Source organism: Carassius gibelio, chromosome B3, assembly GCF_023724105.1.
Source record: "Carassius gibelio isolate Cgi1373 ecotype wild population from Czech Republic chromosome B3, carGib1.2-hapl.c, whole genome shotgun sequence".
NCBI classification, from domain to species: domain Eukaryota; kingdom Metazoa; phylum Chordata; class Actinopteri; order Cypriniformes; family Cyprinidae; genus Carassius; species Carassius gibelio.
In genome coordinates this window covers 17,025,891-17,048,393 of record NC_068398.1, presented here as the reverse complement: position 1 = coordinate 17,048,393, position 22,503 = coordinate 17,025,891, and the positions used below count along the sequence as shown (strand labels likewise).

The 22,503-nt window shown below is 40.9% G+C and overlaps 1 protein-coding gene across 11 annotated transcripts in view; it reads right to left on the bottom strand.

Moving 5' to 3' along the window:
* Nucleotides 1–81: 81 nt before the first annotated feature.
* The window catches only part of caskin1 (CASK interacting protein 1), a 93,096-nt gene continuing 70,674 nt past the window's right edge, over nt 82–22,503 (bottom strand). The window contains exons 8-23 of one of the 11 annotated variants that reach the window (XM_052551784.1): nt 18,051–18,159; nt 17,837–17,931; nt 16,616–16,742; nt 15,002–15,232; nt 14,713–14,739; nt 13,189–13,281; nt 12,596–12,711; nt 10,695–10,794; nt 10,339–10,442; nt 9,017–9,127; nt 7,913–8,014; nt 7,696–7,834; nt 6,417–7,609; nt 5,570–6,314; nt 4,897–5,416; nt 82–3,351 (exon numbers count right to left, since the gene is read on the bottom strand). In XM_052551784.1, coding sequence (XP_052407744.1) covers nt 3,255–3,351; nt 4,897–5,416; nt 5,570–6,314; nt 6,417–7,609; nt 7,696–7,834; nt 7,913–8,014; nt 9,017–9,127; nt 10,339–10,442; nt 10,695–10,794; nt 12,596–12,711; nt 13,189–13,281; nt 14,713–14,739; nt 15,002–15,232; nt 16,616–16,742; nt 17,837–17,931; nt 18,051–18,159 — 3,909 coding nt within the window. In that variant the 3' untranslated portion in view covers nt 82–3,254. Of the gene's footprint in view, nt 3,352–4,896; nt 5,417–5,521; nt 6,315–6,416; nt 7,610–7,695; nt 7,835–7,912; nt 8,015–9,016; nt 9,128–10,338; nt 10,443–10,694; nt 10,795–12,595; nt 12,712–13,188; nt 13,282–14,712; nt 14,740–15,001; nt 15,233–16,615; nt 16,743–17,836; nt 17,932–18,038; nt 18,160–22,503 lie in introns of all 11 variants that reach the window. The other 10 variants (XM_052551777.1, XM_052551780.1, XM_052551776.1 and 7 more) reach the window with 10 other exon arrangements.

Sequence of the window (22,503 nt, the reverse complement as noted above, 5' to 3'; positions counted from 1 at the left end):
AGTTTTTTTTTTTAGGAGTGCCTAGTATTTTATGTTAACTAATGAGACACTATGGTGTTTTGAGTAATTGGACGGCTGTGAGAGTGTTTGTATATAATGTTTATTTAGAGCAGGTGGCTGTTGATGCAGTCACTGCAAGCACGCCACTGTTCCCAATGCCAGTCACAGCAGGTCTCATACAAGTCAATGGCAGAACATCAACACAATATACAGCCTGCACACACGGAGCAGTGCAGATTTCTTTTTTTCTTTCTCTCTTTTTTTAATGTCTCCGCAAATAGGATGGAATTGAAAACAGCTTTCAATATTAAATAACATCTTGCACCAACAATAAGTTTGACTTCAGTGTTTTCAGAATTCTCTTATTTTTCATTGTTTTTTTCTCCCTGCTGTATTAAAAAAGACGAAAGAAAACAAACATGACAATAAGAAACTGATGGAATGAGAACTTTAAATAGGAGAAAACAAGTTTTTAAAAAAGGATGAAAATTCACAGTGACAAACATCCAGCTATATATACAGAAGAAGGGGGACAGGGCTGTAACATCTCAATTAACACTGGATCGACACCCAGTTTTTTGAAGCGATGATAAAGCTTTTATAAAAGCTGTTCCCGTGCCAGACATCTGTGCTCTGTCCACAGAGCAGACCGCATCAAAAAGAGATATAATTCTGAACATCTGGTGGACAAAGACCAGCCACAAATCCTCTACACATTGTTTAAACATGAAAAACAAAATGAAAACAACTAAAGCAAGGCACGTACATGTTTTTAAAAAAACAGAACATTTGCATAATATACAACGTATTTCCTCTGAAGACATGGCAGTCAAAAAACGTATCACAAAAAGCTACCTTAAAAAAGAAAACTGGAGCTCTAAAAAAATGACCATTTACAATTCGTTTAAAACACTTCGAGCCAAGAAGACACTTTGATCTCAAATATTTGCAGTTTCATCAACAAACCCCCTTGATGCTGCACCATTAAACACTTCTGAAAACATCTATAATAATCTCTGTTCATAACTTAAATATTACAAATACTCTTCTGAGAACCGGGGAAGGGGTTAAGCATATATGGAGCTACAAGTGAGTAAAGCATTGTGGGATAACGCAACTACTTTTCTTGCTTGTGTCCCCTTCCTTTGGGCCTTTCTTTAATTACATTTAAGATCATTTGGATACTGTGACGATTCTAATAATGAGCAGGAGGATTGTCATGGCAGCAAAGATGGTTTAAGATAATGACTGTGAGTTTGCTGGCAATGAGATAATGACATTCAGAGGCTTGCGAGAGGTTCATTTGTTACCGGTGCGGTGGTAACAGCGAACTGCGCTCTCACTGTAAATGAGAGAGCATGGCATCTGGATACATCTCATGTCCACAGACACCAAACTGTAAAAGCATCACTCAGTCTACCCTCAATGTGTCCATATAAAGTGAATATTCTTAACCTAGATACTGCTGTTTTTTCAGAATAAGTTATGGACCGAGGCTCAACTGCATCTTGGACTGGTGCTCTTACTTTGGTCATTAAGGACATGTCTGTCTGGATGATATCGGGGGGAATGCAAAACAAAGCAGGCACACCATGGTACATTCACACCCTTACACAGCCGCTGGACGATGTGCTGAGATTAGACTGCATGCATGCTTCCAATAGAACTACACCTGTCCCTTCCTCGGGTAGGTGGACATACTGAGCATCGAGCCACATTAACATTTGCTAAATCCTTGTTAGTTCACTGTCAGTCTTTACATGCATGTTTCTTTTAGATTCCTGATTTATGCAAATCACACACACACACACACACACACAGTTGCAATGTCCTCACTTTGTGCTTCCTGACGTCCCACCTTTTGCAAGCCGTCGACCTTCAATGGAACCTTTTCCCTTGTTCTCGCTTGTGTTTCTGAGGTCACTCATATAGTCAGTCAACACAAGTCTATTAGATGCATGATCCTGGTCTCATTTTGAACATTTCATCATTGCACTTTATATAGGCCGCACAGGCTATTGCATAATACTAACCAATAGCTATTCTGGTATCCAGTGCCTACCTTCATCATCCAGTAAACTGTAAAAAAAACTATTTCCCTGCATATCCTGAAAATGCATCACATTATGGAATTAAACTGAGAATTCATGTCGACTTCAAGGCCTTGACTGTTTATCACCTTGCAGCAGATGACTGAAGCATGGAGATGTCCAAGGATGAGGTCACTCCTCACCAAATCAGAGCACACAGGGTAACGCCTCCCACTTGGACACCGGACCTTTCTCAGTTTGAACCAGTTTGCTTGTGTGTGTCAGAAGCACTGAGGTCACCTCTCATGTTTAAGGCACACAGGACACTGCACATGATGAGGGCAGGAGGAGAAAGAGGGCAAGTGAAGGAGGAAGGCTGTGCAGGAGCAGGAATGTATGAGTTCACACAGGTAGAACGTGAGTGGAAACATAAAGGGTCACAGCAGCACAGAGCGGGAGCCCAGAGCAAGCACAGAGCAGGGGGTGAAACAGCCACTTCAGTCACTTCACTACATTTAACACAGCCCACAACACTCTTCAGCGGAGCACAGCCAAACATACAGGATGTTTAAGCCAGACTTATTATTATTCATCTTTTTTTTTTTTTACTTCAATATAGTCATAGAAAAATCCACATATCTTTCATCAAAGTTTATAGATTTCTTAATGTTTCAACACTGTATGTACCATTGAACAAATAAAAACATAAAATATTTATATTTATTTATATATATATATATATATATATAACTTTACTAATGCATGACTCTCACTATGAGATTTTTTTCTTTATAGATACAAACTTTCCTCATGCTTACAATATACACATACCATACTATTATTTCATATACAGATATTATTGTTTTCGTGTTATTTTACTACTCATTGCTCATGGCAGAGATATTTCATGGACAGAGAGTTGAGCTTCATGTATTAAAACCCAACCTCTGCTCTCTACCCTCTGCTCTGTCTTTGATGTTTAAAGCCCTGGAGGGCCTTCTGCCCAGTCCTGAGGTACATCAGCTCGGGTTTGTGCAAACCAACTCGGAGGGAGAGAGGAGAGATGGACGTTTCATGGCGACGTGGAAGGGGGGGGGGGGGGGGGGGGTGAGAGGAGCCAGGGATGAGGATCAGTAAGGGATAGGTGGGTTTGTTGTTGGTCATTGTGCCCTTGTGCTCTCCCGGGGCCCTGAGGTTGTGCCACAGAGACACAGGCTGTGCTCTTCACTCCAGCATGGCATCCAGCTGGTCGGCCAGGTCATCGAACATGCTGCCGATGTCGTCTAGGATGCTCACTGTGCTCTTGTTTTGCGCCAATGAGCTGTGAATCAAAACATACACACAAACAGTTAAATATAATTTAGGAATTTTAAAAAATGTGGCTGCATGTGACACCAACATATTTCTCTGGTCAACACATCTCCAGTGGTGAGTTTAAGAAAAAAAGTTTTGCTCTTAATTCTAAAATTTGGTCTGCTAATATGTTATAGCCAGTTATGAAAATAAAAATATTTAAATTACTATAGCATCGTAATATCATCACTCACTGTACCCAATCTGATGGTATAAAGTGTTTCAAGTAGGGAAGTCCCAATCAGGTTTTGTGCCCCCGTTCCAGGTCATTGAATATTGAGTATCTGCTGATACAGAGGCCCAATCCAATACTAGTATTTTACTAGTGCTTTGGGCACATTTCAAGTGAATTAAAGTTATTAAAATCAATCCAATGTACACATGGATGTGCAAAGAGTTTGGAGCGTTTTTGTTACTAAAGTGCACATCAGAAATGCTAAATATGGAAGATCTTCGAATGTGTGTCATGCACTGGAACCATAGACAGTAAAATAAATTGACACAGTGACCCTATTGGAACTCAATTGAGACAAGTGAAGCCCGTTTTTAGCTATTTTTAGCACTTCCGTTTCTGACGCGCAGACTCAAACGAAGCTTGACGACGTCAGCAACCTGTCTGACAGATGTAAATCTTCTAAGTGGCTGTGCGTGCAAACTGCCATCATTAATCTTGCAGAGACGGCGAGCTTGAGCGGGGAGTTCTTTGGCGTGAGTGAGCAGGAGTAAGTATTCTGATTAATTATTTTGTATAGTATTTTAAAATGTAACGCCAGTACGCCATATTAAGTTAATTGCCTGCGAGCCTCTCCTCCTGTCTGTACGGTAATGCAACAGAGAGTCGAGTGGTAGTGATGCAATCGTTAGCCTATTTTTACAAAAACTGTTTCTACAGGGCCATAATGTAACACAGAAGGTAATGGAGCCCTTTATACATTTTTGTGTATCTTTAGAAATAAATAATGGACAAATGGAGTCTTTAAACGCCTCAGATGTAAAGTTATTCGCTGTCAAAGTGACGGCAAAATGAATGGGAGGTCAATGGGATGCTAACGCAAGTTCTGCTACAACATGGCGGCACCCGGCCGACTTCAACTTCCGGTCGACTTCCTATCACTTGATTGGACAAGACCTCATTGTTTTCTCGCAATTCACACGCACATTTGGGCATCTTCTTTTTATTTTAATTGAGGTTGGCAAACCTACCAAAAGGTGCACATCGCCACCTACTGCACAAAACTGGCATGACAGTTGACATAAAATAAGGATCGGGCTCAGCATAACAGATAATGATCAGTTAAAAAATGCTTAATCGGCCCAATCATCTTTGAGATCAACTCAGGACATTCCTACTATGAAGTCTTTGCTTCTAAATAACCACAGATGCAGCCTCAAAATTGCCGACTTGATTTGAAGGACTTAAGACTGGAAAAAAAAGAAACTACTTGAAATTAAATGTTAACATTCCTACATCAATGTCACTGTTTTTTTTTTTTTTTTTGCATGTTTCACTTACTCTTTTTGCCCATCCTCCTTGATCTTCTCTTCAACTGCCTGCAGGGCTGCAGCCAGTGAGGCACTGGTCTCCTCTATCTTCTGGTGCACTGCATCTGCTGTCACTACCCCTGTGACAAACGCTGATCCAGCTGAACTGTCCATGGACACCCCACTGATTGAGGAGCGAGGGGGCTTCACAGGTGGTGGTGTAGGGGTGGGGGTTGGGGGACCTGATGTCTGGGGAGTTTGGGGTGTCTGTGGGGTTTGGGGTGTTTGAGGTGTCTGGGGAGTGTGAGGAGATTGGGGTGTGTGTGGGGTCTTCGCACTCAAAGCTGGTGGGGTTGTAGCCTTGACAGGGTGGTTGTTCTGGGCAGAAGCTGTGCTGGCCATTCTGGTGACAGTCTGCTTGGCTGGAGAGGGTGTGGGAGTGGGATTAGGTGTCACATTTAAAGACTGTAGAACATTTTTGGATGGTTTGGGAGCTGTGGGAGGAGGTGTAGGTTTCGGGGAAATTGGAGGAGGTACTTTCTTTCCTTCAACTGGAAATAGAAGAAAAAAGAGATAGGGAGAGAGATGGGAAAAGAGACTGAGCGACTTTTGATGCAACAAGGTCTAAATGCTACAGGGTTTTACTGGATACTCACATAATTGTGTAAAGACAGGGCAAGAGAAAGGGCCGCACTGTGTAGTACCTGGGCTGCCAGGTGCCCCAGTTGGTCCAGGAAATGGGGCTTTCTTGATGATGGCAGCCGGTCCTTGTTTCTTCATGTGCTGGGCCAGAACAGGTTTGGGGGACACCGGAGGTTTGACGGACTTTCGCAGGGCACTCTCAGTAACATGGCCTTCCAGGTCTGCACTGTCCCGACGAGGCGAGTTCTCAGGATGCTCCTGTGGCCTGGGCTGCTCCGAAACAGTCACCTCTGACACAGGGCGCCTTTTGATGGTGCCAGTTCCATTCTCATATGGTACAGGCATCTGCCCATCCTGGAGTTCTTCTGTATCTTTCTCTTTGTTCTTGGGGCGGCGCTTAACTGTATTTGACTCTGTGAGTAGGAACTTGGTGCCATTTGGTTGCTGCCTGGGGCTCTGGACCGTCCTTTTCAGCGAGGCTGTGGCATTGACACGTGAAGGGTCCTCCTGGGGGAAAAAGTATGCCATTTCTAGTCCCTCCTCAGTCTCATCTTTGCCCTGTCTAGGTCTTTGTTTGATAGTGAGGTTTCCATCCTCAGCAAATGGAAGGTTCTCTGCTGAGCTCCCACTAGAGCTTGGCTGGGTTTCATTGCGTTGTCTATCCTGGAGTGGCTCTGGCTCTGGCTGTGGTCCTCGCTTACCAGCTGCTACTAACTCAGTGACCGGCCCACTAATTGTCCTGCGACGGTTCACTACTTCTCCATCCAGACCAATGGCATCACGCTGCTTTCCTCCTGTGGTACCCACCTGAAGAGAAACAATCTTGTTTTACTGAACTAGAAATTGCCTAAATACTTTCTATGCTAAAAACTAAGCATCATCTCAAAGACACAATGACAACCACCTTACCTGCAGATAGTGACCTGCAGACTTCTGTAAAGCGAGACCCTTGGGACCCCCACCAATGGAGGACATTTCCAACATGGCTGCAATGCTCCTTACACTACCGGCACTGCCCGTGTCTACAGTGCCACCCAGGTCACTTGCACGTCTTTGTGGTTGGTAGGGGACCAGAAGAGGTCCACTACTTGTCTCCTTGGGCACTTCTGTCAGATTACTACTGGAGCTTGAGATGGCTGAACTACAGCGTTTGGGGGGAGGTGGAGGAGGACCCTTCTTTTTCTGTCTGAGTGCAAAGGACTGGCTTCTGTTGACATTTTTGTCTGCTTGCCCTTTCATTGAGTTACTGCGACCCACCCGGTTCTGTACTGTGGCATACTTTCCTCCTGAATCTGGCACATTTAGCTCGTCTCGCTCCTGTTCACCATCAGACACAGCATAGCGATTCAGGCTGTGGGCACGTTTCTTAGGCAGACCATATTCATCGCAAACTTCGTCGCCTTCTGGAGGCAGGCACAGGAGTGGAACTGAGACAGCAGGTCCTTGAGGTGCAACCTCCTTAGTTTCCACAGGCTGGGATGCTGGGTGTGGATGGGACCTTTGAGTGGGGGATTGGGGGTGAGCACGAGGTGTCATGGGCTTTTCAGTCTGCTGATGCAGCTGAGAGCTAGGTTTTTGTTTACTTGGTGGGTTGCTCTCCGTCTGTGAAGTGGGAGGCTTTGCTTTGGTGGGCGTTTGTGGTGGAGTATAGGGCGGTCCTTTACCTTGGGGATAAGACTGATTCAGTTTCGGCTGTGTCGATGAGACACTTCTCTGGCCCCCCTGGCTGCTCTGGCGCATAGTACGTGCCTCCTTTTTGGGTGGCCCACTAGGCTCTTCTGTGTCTCGGCTCTTGTTCATACTGCTCTCATGCAGACTGCGGGCTCTGTGTTGTGCTCCCAAGTTGCTGTTTGTTCTCATTTCTGCGCCATTCTGCACATCTGCAGGGCGTGTCAGAGCAGCCTGTAACTCCCCGCTCAGTTCACTGTCCTGGAACGTGGTCATTTTAGGGGACATACACTCTCCGCTGTCGTGGGGTGGGCTCTCAATAGCCATCACCTCCTGAGTAACTGGGGACTTTTTACGCAATGTGTTGCGACCGTCAGAGGCCTTCTGGATCTCTGCCAGCTTCTTCACTGCAAGCATAAGCTTCTTCTGGTGTCCTAGGTAAATTTGGATAGAGAAAGAGTAAACCACTATGGCCAAGCAGTGTGGAAAGAACAGAAGTTTGTGTGTGTGACTATCTTACCAAGTTTGGTAATGCCAATCTCCTGAAGGTCTTCCCACGTGATGTCAGTGATAAAGTCAATGTTCTCGTATCCATTTTTGACTAAGACTTGGTGATACTGACTCAACCCAATCATAGCTAACCACTCTCCAAGACTCGCCTGTAGATTGAATTACAAATTATAAAAATAAACATCTGGATGTTTCAATGTGTGTGTGTGGTTGTGTGTTAAACTCACTGGTTTTTGGTCAGGCAGCCACTCATTAACAGTGATCTTATTGATCTCTGAGGTTATCTTCTTTCGATGTCCTGGTTTGGTTACTCCAATAGCTGTTAAATCCTGAAAAAATATATAGGAGCCCCTAAACAAGCCAATCACATTTCAGCACCCTAAAATTTACAAACACACTAAACCAAGTGCCATATATTCCGTGCATATGAACATTTACACAAAAACATTATATGCAAAATTACATTTACACATAAATGATCAAACACTTAAAATCAGACACATCAAACACTCTGATTGCCAAAAGGTGCCAGAATGATAGAAGCAGATGCAAAATAAAAATAAAAATAAAAAAAGGAAATGGAAAATAAAAATTAAACAATACCTGGAACAAGTGAGGAAAAGAAGCCTTTTCAGAGTACCCCTAAACATATTTATATAAACATATCCTAATTGATCATGTCCTCAGTGTTTGAACAGAACCCCCCTGTTAATTTTGCTTTCAGCAATGACACATATAAATCCTGTGGAGTCAGTGGTTTAATGTAATTAAGTGAGTGTAGATGAGCTTGCTTTCAGGAATTCCAATTGCTCAAAGATAAATTTCAGGTTTTGTAATGATTTTGACTTAGTAACAGATTTACACTCCATAATATTAATGAAATGACCATTAATAATGCTACTACAAAATATATGTTTATGAGATGTTTAAATTGCCTTTTAATCATATATACAAAAATACATACAGTAGCTCACAACAACATGTACATAAATCACAACATATGCTTGTGAAGTTATGTAATTCATCAAAATACCAGCATAACATAGTAGGAAAAGACAAACATATTTGACAAACCAATACAGTGGCACTGTCTGGGGGGATTTTCTGGGTGAGATTTTCCTACTTGCTATGGACAAAATTCGAACTCTCATAAAACCTGTGTGCTTCAGACACACTGTAAGCAATTTTATTTGGGAATTTGAGGATAATTTGTTGGTTGATTCGCTTCTTTTCTGTGCTTTGAGTGGGTCTGTTAGTGTAACATTTAGGGTAGAAGGGAGTGATGTGAACAGTTCAGGGTGGCTTAAGGGGGTGGGGGGGACAAATCTTACCTCTGGGGTCATTCGGCTAATGGTAGGAATGTCATAGCCAGCGCTGATGAAGTTTGGAGCGTAGACCTGCAGCTGAAATTCACTCAGCCATTCGATAACAGCCTCTGAGCTCTAGAAAAGAAGATAGGTGGCAGTCTATCACTGTTTGGGTCCTGTGGCGGAAAATGGACCAGACCCCAGGCCAACAAACTGAAAACATTAGTCCCAGTGACCAATGTCTCAACTCCACTAAACTTTATTAGTTCATAAATAATTAAAACTTGCCCCTACTTCTGTTTGGTATTATACTGGAATTAAAATTATTGCTCTTGGTCCAGGTATCTGCTCTGGCATCAAAAGCCAAAGCTTTAGCAAATAAGGGCTCTTATGAACCAAATGGGTCAGTAAAAATAAAAGGAGTGTCTGCTTTGGAATGCCATTTCCCTGAAAGTAGGAGGATGTGCTGTAATTCTGTGTAGGAGAGGCAAAAACCGACGTGGGCAGCAAAGAAAATAGGGTTGTTTTGAACAGATGGCCCTCAGTCCTGTTGGTCCAGCATGGAGCAGCTCTACTCAGCAGCTCCAAAGTCCCGCTGAGAAAGATATGGCGGCCAAATTTCTCTGTTATATGACTCTAAACGCTGTAATTTCTGATTTCAGCTAATTATAAAAATGAAATCAAAAGTGGCGAGTGTCAAATATGCATTACCAGTTTGCAACATACAAGCTCATTCATGGGATAAAGGATAATAACACCTAGACAGTGTGATATTAATATTGTGTTGATACACCTTTCTCGAAAATATCAGCGTTATAGTCTCATATCCTCTACACTCACAAGTCTCAGTGTGGACAGTCTAAACCTTGAATATGTGCCATTACCATATCCCCTCTAAAATACACTCCACATTCAAATCAAAAGTCTACATTGTTGGGTACTCTCTGAAAAGAAATCAAAGGGTGACAATTACTGCAAATAAGGCAAAAACCATTGGAATGGACTTCAAAATGTAGCAAAGAAAATGAAATGAATGATCAGAAAAGATCAGAGTGAAAGGAATCGGTCAATATTAGACAGTAGTATAAGACAGAGCGGCTGACAGAAACCTGAAGCTGAGGACAGCGTGCAAGGAAGCCTGTGGAGAAGCCAACTCACCGTGTCCTGACGACAACCGAGAGCACGTAATACTGATGATGCCAGCTGTGAGAGAAAGTGCTGGGAAAGCATCCTGGATGCGCAGATGCCAGTGCAAGCATGCGTATGTGTGCGTGAGCAAGTGTTTGCTTGTCTGAGGGAAAGGTAAGGGGACAGTGTGATTCGAGCGGGAGTAGGAGTCTCCTTACCTTCCCCTCGGGCAGCACCTCCCCTTTCCTCTGGGACACCGCCTCCCCATACGGCTGCTCGTGAAGTGGACAGCTTGACAAACTCTGACTGCGTGAGGAGGGTCCTAGAAGAACCATGAGATCATTCATACACATTGGAGCAGTGCTTTGGCACAAACCAATCCCTGACCAACTACTCCTCTTAGCCAATCAGATCTTTGCGATGCTTACACCCACAGCTATCAGTGCAACCATCTGGCACAGAAAAAGCAGCCAATTTGTGAAAAAACTGATAAAACATTTTGGATGGAGAGACTTTGTGACAAGAGATTCTCGTGTGATTCTTCTCAAAAGAGTTGTTTGAAATTCCCACTAACCCTTGTTGCTGGCCATGTGAGAGGGGTGCTCCAAAGACTTGGTCTGCTCCAGCAGGTGTTCTTTAGCTTTGGCAGACTGGGACAAAACCGTTGCCAGAAGCTAGAGAATGAACAAAGCTCATCAGAACAAGAAATAACATGAAAATATCAATGCATATCTATGACAGTTGGACTTCAAGTTCACCTCCCTCGTGTTCAGCTTTGAAGAATAAAGGTTTGCAAGAATGAGTAAGTGTAAAACGTTGAAGCTTATCACAATCAGGGTAAAGCTGGTTTGAGGTCAACCTGGCAGACCATCTTGATCAATCTGGTTGAGAGTAACATTTGATATTGTTGGTTTTACATAGGTTCTAGCTGGTTTATGCTGGTCATTTATAGTGATTAGTTGGTCCAAGTGGGTTTAGTTAGACTGAGAACTTGTAGGGTCAAGGCTGACCTTGTAAACCATCTAGAGCCTATTTATCATCATAACTGTGTTGTGGACTCTGCTATTTTTTAATATTGAGAATGATTTTAAGAGTCATATCTTTATAATTATCGTTCTTTGTGTGAACATACAGGGCTTAAGTATATAGGGAACAAAAATAACAACCTGCAGTAAACAGTAAAACTGCACTACAAACCAATTTCTTGATAATTACGATAATACATTGTAATACATTGATAATACATGCTGCTTTAATACAACAAGCAGCATATCGATGTATTATTTTGTACAGCTAAAAATAATTGGATGTGGATGAGACCGGAAGCCAGACACATACAATTAACAAATGGCCGAGTCTACTCTTAAAATAAGATGGATATTTCTGAACACGTACAAAAAGACCACTTTGCGTTTTCTTCTTTGTGCAAGAATGGCGGTGATCGCTACTTTCTGGCATACACCACTCTTATCAAGTAAGGGTACTGTTTATGGTGGAAATGCAAGCCAGTTTAGAGTGTACCATCCTAAATCGTACTGTACCATACTGTTCTGCTCGGAAATTAGGGGCTGGGAGACCAGCTTCAAATGTTTTCTAGCTTGTTTGAGCTCATTATTTATGATTATTTAGGACAGTGGTTCTCAACCCTTTCATCTGATGCACTCAGTTGAGTTCATGGAGCGCTCACCTAACAAGCTGATTATCTGAATTAGGGGTGTTAAACTAGGAAGACATACTAAATGTGCAAAGCAGTGGGTCCCCAGGACTGGAGTTGAGAACCATTGATCTAGGTCATTGGCTGGGTTGGTTCAACTGACCCTTTGCAAACCAATCTTCCTTAGTCACTGTTGCTGTGTCCGAGAAGCAAAGCTGCTCTTATTCCACACACCATGTTTTCAATCAGCAAAAAATACATCACAGAGCAAAGAGAAAACTGACAACACGCCGACAGACAAGACAAAGCAGGTTACTTCTGGAATTAAACAAGGTCTCTAAAGAAATTCAAACAATAAATACCATTTTGTTGCTCTTAAATGTCTCATGAAAGATCACTGTAGCACCTCAAGATGCCAGATTCAAGATAGTCAGATCGCCTGTCAGTCAAGGTCTCACTCAAGGACCCTTGCCTGTCAGTCAAGGGTCAATTCCAAAACACAATTGAACTGTGGTATGTTTCCCAAAAGCAACTTTGGTCAAAAGTTCCACCATTACCAATAGAGCTCAATGGAACTTACAACCATAGTTAGCTAATAGCTAACAATGCTTTTTGAAAACACACCCTTGACTGATGTGTTTGTTCACATTAGCACAATCTGACCTGTTTTTCTCAGTTCTTGGAGATTGTTCTATTGCCAGTTTTACTAGATATGAGGCACTATTTAAACCATTTAAACCAGCAATATATAAGTAAGTTCTTTCAGGCATCTTCTCAAACAACAATTGGAGTTGAGTCACTTTGTATGTCAAATAGCTTACCTTGGCACCCTCTGCCTGTGCATGAAGGATACTGCCGCTGCCCGCGCTCTGTCCACTACCAGAGGATCGGGCACTGGCCACGCTGCCTGAACTGCCCACACTGCTGCGGTCTCCACCTGGAACAACAAGCCCCCAGCAAACACACAAACACACAAACACAGTCAGCCCAGTCGGACCACACCTCCCCGAATCCCTCCAGTCGCACCATTATGAACTTCCCCTCTGCAATGCACTGATCTGACACACGGAATGACAGAGACTAACATGACAATGGTGACCAAAGACAAGGTGACTGACTGACACATGACATGCTAGCAAAGTCACTAATACAAACACACTCAGGCCCATGCTGCCCTCACTGAAAATGCAGTTTGATGGATTATCTGTACGTGTGTTCTCAAAGGAAACGACTTAACGGATGCTGCTCTAACAGAGCGAATGAGAGCCTTTCAATGCGCCTACACGCCTGCAGGTGAGGAGGTCTCTGAGGTCAGGCGTACAGCAGCTGCACCGGGAGCGTGGCAAGGCAGTGGGAATTACGAGAGAAGAAGAAGTGAAGGAGGAGGAGGAAGAGGGGGCAGCCCTACTGTTACCTGCCACAGGCTTGCGCAGAACCCAGATCTCCTCGCTGCTGCCGCCGGCTGGGGTGGGTGAGCCATGTGGACTGGACTCTGAGCCGCGAGAACCTTTAACACAGAAACCATCATTAACTGTGCCCTGGCTTGGCCACCTGCCTGGGATCAGAGGTTTTCTGGACAGGTCAGGCAAGAGGACGGCTAAACTATGTCTAAACCATGTCGCTTTAGCAGTCTGGTTGACTGCAAGCCTTTCTCTCCCTTTCAAACACACACATAAGGCAAGCACGCATATATATATACTGTATATCTAACACAAATATAAATGAACAGTTATATACAGAGGTACATGAAACATGTACTGTATATGTGTGTATATACATATATATATGCCTTGATTTACACATACACATAGGTATGACATATATAATATATACATGATTATATATGGAAATAGGTCTAAAAACAAAAGGTGTAGCAGTGCATTACAAGAGCATATAGTTCATTAGGATTCTAAAGACATCAAACCACAAATGTACAATAATGTGATCATATGCAAATAAATACAATAACATCTTACATTAGTTGTCTCTAATCAAAGAAAAGTCTCACCAGGCTTTTTAAAAAATATTGTTAAAGGGAAAGTTCACCTAAAAATGTCAACTCTGTCATCGTTTATTCACCCTCGTGTCTTTTTTGTGAACTCAAAATAAGACTTTTGTATGTTTATGTCCATACAATGAAAGTCATGCACCAAAGTTTATTTGGACACCACTAATTCATTGTATGGACCAAAACACACCATTTAACAGAATCTTCTTTTATTTGTTTCGAAGAAAAGAAAGTAATTTAGGTTTGAAACTACGTGAGGGTGAATAATGATGCCGAACTTCATTTTGGGGTGAACTATCCCTTTAGGGTTTGTTTCAAAATTACCAGGCCCAGACAGAATGTGCAGATTTGTTTCACCCTTTTAAAGGGAAGAATCAGAGTAATTTTTCATAATGGATTTAAACATGGTGTTAAAGGGAACTGAAAGTACCAAACTTTCATTGGTAGCTGAAAGCTGAAAGAGCACTGATTCCACATGAGCCTGATGATTACTGATCACCTACAACTTAAACAGACACAAACATATTCCAATTTACAATGACCCAGAGTTCATAAGAATATCAACATGCTCCATACCATTATCAAAGTTTGGTTTGATACACAATCGCTGAAAGGATCAGAGTTAGTATATGAATGGACAGATCAGTTCAGTTGAGACAAGGGAGAGATGAAACAGACAGATGTTGATCGACGGCACACACACAGACTGATGTTGTGCAGGTATGGAGAGGTGAGAGGATGGCTGTGCACCCGTCACGTGTAAAAGAGAGAACGAGTGAAGGGGGCAGTGGAGCGAATCCCAGGTGTGGTCATCACAGAGAGGGAAAATGTAGCACCAAGTTCAGGGAGATTTAGGAGTAAAAGAGGAGAGATAACAGCTTCAACAAAGAGAGGCCGTGAACCTCTTTTGTGCTGGTTAAAAGAACTTACTAGCCAAATCTTGGTCATTCTTGGCCTCTAAAAAAAAAAAAAAAATCAACAACCAAAATAATGTCAGAAAATAAAATTAAACTCAAATGTAAATAAGGAAAATTTCAGGAAAAATAATGTATTAATTCAGAAAACTTTAAGGAATTATTGGAGCTAATTGGTTATTGTTCGTGGTCGGACTATTCAAATGAGAACTACTGTAATTTAACACATTCCTTAAAGCTTTGTGAATAATTATTATAAATGATATTAAGAATAATACAGTGGAGACAGATTAGGGGATCTGTACCTTGTCCACTGTGCGGCTCTCCTGAGGTGTTTGGGGACCTGTTATAGCCAAAGGAAGTGAAAAGTGGCAGATGGGAATGTGGTGGCGGAGGTGGAGGCGGCGGCAGGATATGAATCTCATGATACGAGTCCCCATTCACCATGGCAACGGCGGGCGACACGGGGCCGCACACCGGCGCACAGAGCTGTATCTTTTGATACTGTTGGGTACAAGTGACTGTACTCCATGAACCTAGATACAACAACACAGCAACCACCACCACCACAACAAACAAAACAATTACACATAAGAGAGGGGAAGGAAATTAACTCAACGCAAAGATCACGGAATGCAAAACCATGAGAGACAAATCAAAAGAAGAAAAAACTCTTGCTTTATATTTTGAGCTATTCAGTGTGAATGGAGTGAAATGCATGTAACTATATCATCTTTCAAATTTTATCTGTGCGTACACTTAAAATATACATAAATATATCTATTTGAAATAGAAGCGATGTGTGGAAATGCAAGGTAGGTGAATGAATTGGAAATGAGCTGGTGCTTTGAGGGAAATGAAAGTGCCTGAGGAGGATCAGAGTGATCTTCTCAAATGAGAGGTTTAGTATGCAGTATGCACGACTCTTTTCAGTAAGTCTGTGTGTGGGTGGCCGTGCGAGTGTGCAATTTGACCATTTATGTTCACTGTGACCACAGAGGAGATGAGATGCTCCTTTCACTAATTACATAAATATAACAGAAATGACATCAGTTGCAGCAACTTCAGTATTTCAGTAAATAAGGGACTATAAAAAAAAAGGACCTGAAATATTCTAAAGCACAAAAAGCGGGGCCAAAAAACATGGAATGTGTGGAAGAGACCGAGCAGCAAATGTAGACACAGACGTGGATGCTTAGTGAAGCATGAGACACAATGAACACATAAGATTAGTCCCCTGCTCTCATTCCCAAACAAGGCCATGGACCGGACATAAACCCTCTGGATGGAAAGAGAAAAGTCTTCTGATGCCCAAAGGTTCTTCCTATAAGTGATAAGCGAAAACATCTTTAAGGTCAGGTTTAACGGGTCTTCTCTTCTCTTCTCTTCTCTTCTCTTCTCTTCTCTTCTCTTCTCTTCTCTTCTCTTCTCTAATACTATCAGCCTAAAAATCTGGTTCTCTAGCATGGATAAAGAGGTACTTATTGGCCAGTGTGAACTAAGAAGGTCTAGTTGCCCACCATTACGTACAATTGTTTATTAAATTCGAGTTGACCAGCAGAGGGAGCGCTCCAATGAGTTCTGCTGTTCTGTCTGTGTTTGGATGGAGACCTAGCTACTATTTGAGGCACTATTATCAGCAGATTCCTTTCAGACTGCAATAAAATGCTGTAAGAACTGAACAATAGGAGATCAGAAAAGAGCTAAAGCTGCTCCACATTTGCCCTGTTTTTTTGTTTTTTTTTTGCTTTAAAGCAGATGGCCCTGTCTGGCTCTCAATCCAGTGCACATGAGCAGCATGAACAGCTGGCTGTAAACAGAATCAGGGTCATGTGAGTTTATCAGCATTAATCGTGCATCTGTGAGTGCGTGAGGTCTCAGTAAGAGGCAGCACTGACCCGCCTGTTGTCCTCTCTTACCTGCAGTCCCAGGCCTCTTACTGATCACTTCCACCAAGCTGGAGGGGAAGTAGCCCACTCTGTCATTTCCTGTGCGGTTATCATGGATGCAGCCCTTCCACCTCCCATCTGAATGCTGCTCCAGAACCTATATGAGTAATGATCTTGAATCTTTATTCAATCTACATCACCTTGAATACTTTGTAATGCCAAAATAAAGTGCAAACTTAAAATCAGGAGCTTGATCTTCAGAGTTAACTGCATTTGAATTCTTGTGTTGGTATGTATGTAGATGTAGAATGTAAAGCAGAAATTTCAAATGTCATGTGTATGTTTCTTTTTTATCGTAGATGATACATTCAAAAGTTTAGGTTTGGGTTTGCTCAAACTTAAATGATACGGTGGTTTCCCTCAGATTTGGTCTGTCAAAAATAGTTAAAACAGTATTGTGGAAAAATTTATTTTTCACAACTGAGATGAGATTTTTCCTCCTTAATTTTTTTAAATGTCATTTTTTCCTGTGATGCAAAGTTGAATTTTCAGCTTCATTACTCCAGTCTTCAGTGTCACACGAACCTACAGAAATTATTATAATATGCTGATTTGCTGCTCAACAAACATCTCTTATTATTATTATCTAATCTATTATTTATTCAATAGTATTTATTATTTCCTGGAATTGACTTTCACTTTTTTTGGCATTTGAAAAATAAACACATACTTAACTAAACAGGCTTCGAATAAAATAAACAAATGAACATAAATGCCCATAAATAATAATCATTTTAAAAATGTCCATTTTAAATGTGTGTAAAATAAAATTCATAGGCATTTGGAGCAATTTTGTGACTTTTCTGACTTCTGACCTTTGTCTTGAGCCCTTGAAAACTTCTGAACTTGAAGTGAAGCTTTGAAATTAGACCAGTCTGAAATATCATATTACAGAGCAAGAAGAGATCATACAGTAAGGTGCTGAACGTAATTATCTAAATTATTTGTGAAAGTCTGGGGGGAAACACAGTCAACAGCACCCTCTGTTGACAAGTTCTGAAAGTACACTGAACTACCTACGATTATTTCAAAGGATTCATTTGGATTTTTGGAGACATTCAATGTGAATTTTTAACATCTACATATTTACCACAGTTTGAATTTTAATAATGCATGAGAGTAAAACAAACAGACATCAAACTAGCTTCAGATATTCATAATTAATTTTAGAGCATGTCTCATGAATATTACCGTGATAACATCTCCAGCCTTTATATTAAGGCTAGTCAGGTCGTAATTGTTACAGTAGTCCTTCAGTGCCCTGACCTGCAAGGCTGCTGAGGCATCTGCATTGAGATAAACAGATATAAATGGCATAAGCTACTACACATCACATATGAACATATATAAATATATAGACACAAACACGTATAAATAAGTGATATATATTTACCCCTTTTCTTACCTCGCAGCATCTGCTTGATCTCTCGGCTGGCCTGTGTGGCAGTGAACTGGTAGACGATGTCCAGCGCTGTCTGGCTGTATGTGTTTCTCACTGTTGCATTGATGCCACTCTGTATGGTGAAAGTTAAAGCAATATTTGATCATGTCTGGGATCCCTATGGCTAACATGGGAGATATGAAACGTAAATGCTTGATCTTTTTATTTCTTATTTATATAACAGGTTGCATGAGAAAACAGACCAGCTCTGTCTGGCCACTTCCAACCAATTCACTAATTAAAATAATTCCACCTAACAGCCCAAATCTGAGGGAAACCACTATATCATTGAAACTGCTAGCCTGAATCTAACTGGGCATAAACTGTTTGCTAGCAATGTTACGACATACATGTACACCTAAGTAGGCTATAACAGTATAGGCTAGTGACAAATGGTCAAAAAGTGCTTTAGTTTTCGAGATACCCCTACCGGAGGTAGAACTAAACCCAACAATGTTTTTCCTCATCTCTAAGGTCTCCCATATATCAAATGGATTCTTGGCTAAAAATATTTTACTGCTAAGATTGTTAAATTAACAGATATTGTTATACACCACAAAACCAATAAAGGACTAAAATTTAGCCTGTCCGTATGGGAGTTAAGGCATATAAACTAATGCAGATCAATCACACAAGCTCTGAGAGCTTTGAAACTTGACATGTTTGTAGTCAGGAAGTTGATTTAACTACTAGAAAAGACTGGATGTGAATATCTTGATGTATGGAATAAATAGACACATGTAAACACATATCTAAAATAAGCGGACATGCACAAATTTAATATCTATGCAGAATGTTTTCATTTACTTTGTGTTTGCTTTGCCTGGCATTATCATAGAAACACATATGATGGCTTGTTGGAAAGGTGGGGTTGTGCTGAATCCAGCAATACCAAATATGTAAATATATGATAAAAGAGAAGTGTTCTGTCACTCAATGTATGAGGTGTCCAAAATGAATGAAAATGGAACACTGACATAATTGAGTCCAAACCCATTCATTATCAGTGGTGAGGAGAATGTTGAGAAATTCAAATATAAGAGACATCAAAAAATATTAAATATGGCACCTTGTACTATATGGAAACAAAGATTGAAATCGAAAGATAACACCTTACCATAGCACAAACAGGAGACCAGGAGTTTTAACTTAATGAACTTTTTAATAAAACTATAACTTAACTTCACACAATACAACTTAAATTATTAATATGTAAATATATAATAAAAGAGAAGTGTTCTGTCACTCAATGTATGAGGTGTCCAAAATGAAAGAAAGATGGACAAAATAGCCTCAAGTCCAAATCACATTAACAGTGGTGAGAGAAATGTTGACAAATTCATGGTTACTGCAAAGTAACTTACATTAGGTAAGTGCTGATCTATATTTATGATACATTTAATAAAGATACATTTCATAAGGCACAGTATACTATACAATTCATATGAACCACAGATCCAATTGAATGAGGTTAACACTGGAATGGAACACCTTTATTAAAATATCGTCACTGACGGGCAGAATCCTCGCATGTCCAAATTTTGTCTATTTCATATTATTTCACAATTCAATGCTATTGGTCAAACCCCACGTGGTAAACAATCTAAAGTGTTGAAAATAGATTGAGAGCAAATCTCTTAACTCCATTGGGCACTTCAACTGTCTGAGAATCCTCGTAACGCCACCTCTTCTTCACTCCACGGCAGGAGCTTCCACGCCATTTTGTGTCCTCAGGATTTAAAGTCGCAACGATTGAGAAATCCTCATCGAGCAACACATAAAGCAAGCCTTAACTCTGATTTTATCTATTTTAAACTATGATATCAGTTATTGATGTATTTTAAATGTCTACTTATTACTAGGCAAGGCAAGGCAAGTTTATTTATATAGCACATTTCATACACAATGGTAATTCAAAGTGCTTTACATAAAATAAAGTAAAATAATCATGAAGAAAAATAATAAAAATAAAGACAAGCAATTTTAAAACTTTTAAAATTATGAAAAACACTACTTAACTAAAATGAATTTAAAAACAGTTAGAAAATGATTTTACATAAAAAAAGTGAAAATATAGTGCAATCAGTTCGGACATAGCACAGTGCTCATTTAATAAATGCACAGCTAAACAATGAGTTTTGAGTCTAGATTTAAATGTTACTAGTGTTTTAGCACATCTGATCTCTTCTGGAAGCAGATTCCAACTGCAGGCAGCATAGTAACTAAAGGAGGACTCCCCTTGTTTTGTGTGAACCCTTGGTATTTCTAACTGACTTGATCCTAGTGATCTGAGTGCTTTGTTAGGTTTATATTCAGTGAACATATCTGCAATATATTTCGGTCCTAGGTCATTTAGTGACTTATATACGAGTAAAAGTACTTTAAAATCAATCCTATATTTAACTGGAAGCCAGTGTAAGGACCTGAGGACTGGTGTGATATGCTCAGATTTTCTGGTTCTTGTCAGAATCCTGGCAGCAGTGTTCTGCATGAGCTGCAGCTGTCTAATGGTCTTTTTGGGAAGGCCGGTGAGGAGCCCATTACAATTGTCCACCCTGCTGGTGATAAAGGCATGAACAAGTTTCTCCATGTCTTGGCTGGAAACAAAACCTCTAATTCTTGCAATGTTTTTGAGATGATAGTATGCTGATTTAGCTACTGCTTTGACATGACTACTGAAACTCAGACCGGTCTCCAGAATCACACCAAGATTCCTGACATGATTTTTAGTTGTTTGACCCCTAGAGTCAAGGTATGCATTCACCTTGAACACTTCATGTTTGTTTCCAAATGCAATGACTTCAGTTTTTTCCTTGTTTAGCTGAAGAAAGCTCTGGCACATCCAACTATTAATTTTATCAATGCATTGGCAAAGGGAGTCAATAGGCGGATCTTTTGTGACGTCATTGTTTATGTTTGTCGCGTTGCATCATGGGAATCGTGTGGCAGGAAACACCGCTAGATACCTGTAATTTGATTGTTTTGCACGTTTGGAGGAGGATTTAGAGAAGAGGATGGTTCACTCTTGCTGTGTGGTCGATTGTACGGTTAGTTGGGGGCCTGATAAAAAGTTTTTTCGAATTCCCTCCGAAAAGGATAGCGAAAAATGAAAGAAATTGTTGCGTGCAATTAGGCGATTGAACCTGGACGTTCCGAAGAAAGCCTGCAGCTTCTGATCGAGTTTGTGAGGCACATTTTGTTCATGATAAGTCTTAGTGACTATGTATTTATAGAAGATTGAATAAAAATAAATAAAACTGAGTCAAATCAACCGAGTCATATGTTTTCGCTTTCTGATTCAGGTGTCCCAAACCGCAATCCACAGCACCCAGACTATGTTCCTCACATCATTCTGTAGCTGTGCTTTGCTGCAAGCCTCACTAGTACATGCAGCATTTGTAAGTCCTATCCTGACAGCTGCTTCTACTTTAAACATTAAATTCTCCAAGACTGGATTTGAAAGAAGGAGAAATTTGTAAGCTGTGATATACAATTTTTCACCATTAGTACAGACGCCATTGAAAGTCTCACACTGAAAACAATTGAATTGGTACAACAGTCACTACATTTTCAGTAAATAAATAAGTAAATAAGAACACTGATCAATGAAGACTTACCCGGATTTGCAGTCGCAGTGAGCAGTGATTATTTTGCCGTTCTCTTTGGCGATCACCCACGGGAGATGCGAATCATGCTGTGACTCTGCTTGGCCAGGTCTAACCTCTGCTTTTAGCACGATCACTGCTTTCTGTTTGGCAGAAAAGATTGGCCCAACTTTTCGAGAAACAAAATAATCATAGGCCTTCAGACTTTTGAAAGCCTTTAATCTTTCATGAGTGAAGGGTCCAGGGGTTTCTATTAAATAAGAATAAATGTCTCCCCAGCAGATTGGTGGCCAAGACACGGGCGAGTCGGACCAACGTTTTTTGTCATCCCAGATTTCATATGGGCTTTGAATAGCTTCGATTTTGTCACCAATACAAATTTTGAGCTTCTCTCCAAACCTCCTCCGGTCTTCAGATGTTAAAGTGCTTATTTATTGAGGATTTTGCCCGCTAAAGGCCGTTCACACCAAGCACGATAACTATAAAGATAACGATAAAGATATAGTTCTAAAAATCGTTCTCAATATTAAAGAATTGCAGAGTCCACACCATAACTATAACAATAAAGAAACGATATCGTTGGAATCACTTTCAGAATGATTTTCCCCCCTGATGAACGATAAAACATTGCCAACCAATCAGAATCAATCCTGCTGTAATGAGCTCGAGAATTTAAAGCAGCAGACGTGCCGGTAAATCTGGGTATCATCAGCATAGCTGTGATAGGCAATTTGGTTCTTTCTCATTATTTGACTTAGTGGAAGCATATACAGGCTAACCAAGAGCGGTGCAAGAATTGACCCTTGTGGCAC